At 33.2% G+C, this 5,189-nt stretch overlaps 1 protein-coding gene across 1 annotated transcript in view; it reads right to left on the reverse strand.

Moving 5' to 3' along the window:
* Nucleotides 1-2,610: 2,610 nt before the first annotated feature.
* Nucleotides 2,611-5,189, reverse strand: part of LOC106339122 (uncharacterized protein At4g04775-like) — a 3,817-nt gene continuing 1,238 nt past the window's right edge. Inside the window, exons 3-4 of the mRNA XM_013777935.1 lie at nucleotides 2,960-3,160; nucleotides 2,611-2,883 (exon numbers count right to left, since the gene is read on the reverse strand). Coding sequence (XP_013633389.1) covers nucleotides 2,611-2,883; nucleotides 2,960-3,160 — 474 coding nt within the window. The remainder of the gene's footprint in view (nucleotides 2,884-2,959; nucleotides 3,161-5,189) is intronic.

Here is a 5,189-nt window from a genome sequence, read left to right on the forward strand (position 1 = left end):
CAAAATTTCTAATTGGAATTATGATTATAATTATTTTAACTTTCACAAGATTTTTATTAGTTTTTAGCTTAAATCATTAATTTATTAATTTAAATAAAATTACTATTTCAAAATTTCTAATTGGAATTACAATTATAATTATTTTAAAAAAGCTAGGACCAATTCTTATTTTCATATGATGTAAGAAGTTTTAAACTCTATAGTTTCAATTTTCTCATTCATTCCAAGTTATCTCAATTATAGTTTTTGACATCTATATTTATGTACTTTTGATATTTTGTTTTTTTATAGTTGGAGTTCTATGTTTTTCTTGAAATACTAGAATCAAATCGGTTTTGTTACATGGAATTTGAAATTATGAATTAGGTATTCTGAATTACTTCAATAGTTATTTCACGTGTATGTTTTATTACTGTTTAATCTATAAGAAAAATATGCTTTGATATTAAATTTAGAGAATTGTCTACGTAATCATGTTATGAACATGTCTTTAATGGTTTAGTTTCTAAAACGGTTAAAAGTAAATATATTTTTAATGAATAATTAGATTTATCATTATATTATTAACCATAAATTAACTTTAATAATAAAATTATCATTATCTATTGTTTCTTTTATTAAAGGTAAACTTATGAAATATTAAGATAAGTCGATGTATATATTGATCAAGTAAACCAATGAAATATTGTCATTATCTCAGTTCGTTTTTTGTTAAATCTTCAAAATTATAATCGAAATTTAGTTTTTATTTACTTATTTTGTTCTTATTTGGATTTTGTGTGTTTTAATGCTTTTTTTTGGTAAGTTAATTCATATTTATGGTTCAAAAATACAAAGTAGATTAAGAGAGACCAAAATTTCATATTCTTATTTTATTTTATTGTGTGTAATATTTGACACGTAATTATGCTCTTATGGTCTCATAGTTTTATATATTTCCTTTGTATTAACAAGTCGTAGATCAAAATAAAAATCGAAGAGAAGTAAAATGATTAAGAATATAAAGAATAAGTTATCATGATGTTTAAATCATAATATATATTACTAATTATTAGTAAAACGATCATGCCCGCATGTGCGGACAAAACACCTAGTATTTATTAAAACTCTAATAACTAAAATAAGCGTTTCATTAAATAAAAAATACTATAAAACTTACATAAAATAAAATAATTATACAATTTATATATATACATATCAGATCAGATTGAATATATGTTCTTTAAATTACTGGTTTGTTTTATTTTTACAGATATTACATATTACTATTTGTTTTGTTTCATGTAATTGGAAACATTTAGATTTTTCGCTCCAAATCAATAAAATATTACGGATATTCTAGTCCTAATCCTAATATAAAATCTTAATATAAAGTATAATGGTTACAAAAAAATGTACAAGGCACAAAAAGGGTTTAGCAATAATGTTTTCTTCGGCTATGTCAAGCAGCCGCAGCTTCCTCCTCCAGAGGAGGATGATGTCTTCTTCACCAAAACTATATCCGGTTGGGAGGGATCATCCCCGGCCTGAGGACCGCATCACCATTCTCGGTGGGATGTATGAAGTAAAGCTTGGCTGGTGTACTTACCGTGTGAGTTTGGAGAGGAGAACTTGCACTTGCAAGAAATTCGAGATTTGTGGAATCCCCTGCGAGCATGCATATGGCGTGATGTTACAGAAAAAACTCGCACCAGAAAACTTCGTCTGCCATTGGTTTCGTACTGCTATGTGGAGGCGGAACTATGCTGAAGGTCTTGTTCCAGTGAGAGGTGCTCCTTTTTGGCCTTGTACGAGTGCTCCTGATGTTCATATTCCTCCTGATCCAAAACAACCTGGGAAGAAAAAAATTACCAAAGCAGAAAAGAAAAGAAAAAAAGGAGTTAATGAATCCCCGACAAAGAAGCAACCTAAGCACAAGAAACATATAATGCATTGCGGAATATTCAGAATGGCTGACCGATCTATCTTATAGCAGACAACTCAGGCAAGTCTACTCAACTAATCTCATAAGTAAACTCAAGGTTTCACACAAAGAACAAGGCTTTTTATATTCTTCTTCGACTGATGTGTGTATCAAGGATAGGATCACTTATCTTTCTCCATTTTGTATTTTGTTAGGCTGCTCAAGGTGGTTCTCAAGCTCCTCCTCCAGCAGTTTCTCATATTTCTTCTCCAGCTGCTTCTCAAACTGCCTCACCAACTACTTCTCAAGGTGGATGTCATGTAATTCTTGGATATGAAGATATGTGTTGATGAGTGCTTTGGTCTTTATCTTATCTAGGATGTTGTCTAAACATCATCTCGGGGTTTGTGGATTTTAGTGGGGTTGCACTTTTTATGTAGAAAGCATCCAACTCTTTTGTGAAAACCAATATCTTTTGTCCTTTTTATGTGGAAAGCACATGGATTATTTGTTTATGTTTGTTTGCTTGTGCAAGCCGTTGTTCCAAACCAAAAATAACCATGTAATTCAACAATACTAAACAAGGAAAACACATTCATAACTTGCAATAGTCCTAAACCCCTACAATAAAAATAAATACAATCATTATCTACAAGAATACAAACAGAACACATGAAGAAAACAAACACAGCCAGTTGCATAACACTTCAGTTTCTCATCAGACACATAACTCCCATCATACCAACCAAGGTCAAGCTTCCAATCACAACCACGATCATTGTCTTCTTCATCTTTGCATTTGCTGCAGCCAATGCATCTTCAACCCTCGCCATTATCTCTGTTTCAGTCCTCTCAAAGACACTCTTTGATGCCATCTCATTAATCACTTCTTCAAGTCTTGCATTTTTAAGTAAAAGTGTATCAACCTCGTTCAATAAAGCCTCATCCACCCACTTAAAGATATGATTATCATTTTGAAGCTACAAATTAAAAACAATCACAACACCGATAATCAAAAAGAAAAATCCCAAGCACTATTTGAAACAATTACATTACCTTATTCTCTGCTGCAAATGAACATCGCAAGTATCTTCGGTATGGATTCTGGTCGGAATTGGACGTCAACGTCACCTTTACCTCACCACACCAACATTTCTTAGGAACATCAAAAAATCTTCCAGCACCTCTTGAGGGTCGACGACCAGACGATGATCCCCTCGAATCTCCAGACGTGTTGCTCTGACCTCCAGCCATCACCTTCGCAAAGATTAAAATCAATTTCCAAAGTTAGGGTTCTTACTGATTTTTGCGATTTGGGGTTTTTACAGAGAGAGTTTTCACGTTTTAATGGGTCGGGTTGTGGTCTGGTTAATTGACTGTATTTTGGTTTATTTCGGCTCTGGTTTACATCTTGAAATAGTAAACCGATAGTAAACCGTCTAATTCGATGATTGGGGAGAAATAGGTTTCGAACTATATATTCGGGGGGGGAATAGGAATGGAACTTTATTCTCGGGGACAAATAGATAGAGATAATAGTTTCGGAGACATATAGCACTATACAATAGTTCTCGTGGGGAAATAGGTAGTCGACCTATATTGTTCAAATGTTACAAGAGGTGGTGAAGGTCTTTAAATAGACAATCACTTACAATAAACTATGAATAAATCAGGGAATGACTAAACTAATAATATTGTGGGGTTTCTGATGAAGACAAGGAGGATACAGCCAAGTTTAATCTAGACCAGAGGCAGTACAGAGTGACAGGAGAGATATGAGCACAGTCTGGTTGAGTGAAAGTGACAGGTCTGCTCTTCTCCTTATGCATCACATGTGATCTTTCTTGCTTAATTTTAAACCAGATCCTTTCTTTTGAATTTAAACTGGTTTCCTTGACTTCTCAGAAGTTCCCAACGTCCATAATAGTCTACACAACTCCTTTCTTGCCTTGTAAGGTAAGTTAGGTCAAGAAGGTAGTTTCTGGAGCAAGCATGTATGGACAGAACCAAATTAGCTTCTCTTGATGAACTCTCTTTGGATCATCAACTAGCTTCTTCTTCGGGTCATTCCTTTCTTTATTTCAACACTGACGCTGATAAAGCTTTATAGGTTCTCAAATTCAACCTAGACCATTGGCTAGTACGTACAATCCTTCAGTTTTTTAAATGGGTTTGAAGAAGCTAGGCTTTACGGGGAAATGTATAGAAACGATACAGGGTCTGGTTGTTAATGTGTATATTAGTGTTCGCCCTGGTGTGCTCTCTGAGCTTGTGAAAGCGTTAGGACGTGCTAAGATGGTGAGCAAAGCTTTTGTCTGTGTTTTACCAAGCAAAAGGAAGGAAGTGTAAATGATATGAGCTGACTGCGATCTTTAAATGTTAAGAAGAGAAAGAGAAGTAGCTAATCTTGTAACCGATAGCAGTCGGCTCATATCAATTTGGCATCTAAATTTTAGAGGGTGTATTCGACCAAAAGTTTGTATTAAAATGACAAATCCACTGTTATTCAAACATGAATTTTAAAAAACACTTTAAAATCCAATGTTATTGAACTTGTCATTTCATAAAACACTCTAAAATCCACTGTTATTGAACAAAATTTAAATTACAGATTTTGAAGTACTTTAATTGTTTCTAGAGTGTTTGAGGGAGTTCTTAATTATAAAAATAAAAATCCAAATCTCACTGTTTTAGATGAGATTCTAGAGTGTTTTAACAAAAACCATACCAAATTCTCTAATTCTCCTGCAATCATCTACAAACTCATTAAAACTCAAATTACTTCAAATTTTAAATTCAATACACCCCCCCTTAATTTTATTGAATGAAATTGAAATAAAGAACCATAATTTTGCACCATTAATCTTCTTTCTAAAATAATTCTAAAATAATCTTCTTCTGATTTTCAGGTGAAAAATCTTTCTTTAAACCAATCTTCTTTCTAAATGTTATAAACCAAATGATGATCGACCATGGACCAGCCCGTACTGCAGGCCCAATCCGGGACATGATAAAGACAACCAGAGACTATGTGTTTATCTAGTATATATTCCATGTATATCTGTAACATAGTGTTTATCCTTATCCTTATCATGTTAGGATAAACATGACCTTATGACGGTCTAATGCCTTGTATATATATGGACCTTCTGGTCGACAGTAATGATAAGAGAAGTATTTTCCCAACACTTCATTTACAACACGTTATCAGTACGACGTTGCTCTCATATACCATAACCCTAAAAACAAGAAATAAATCCGAGCAGTAAAAACCCTAATTCCCGAC

Source organism: Brassica oleracea, chromosome C1 (assembly GCF_000695525.1).
Source record: "Brassica oleracea var. oleracea cultivar TO1000 chromosome C1, BOL, whole genome shotgun sequence".
NCBI lineage: Eukaryota > Viridiplantae > Streptophyta > Magnoliopsida > Brassicales > Brassicaceae > Brassica > Brassica oleracea.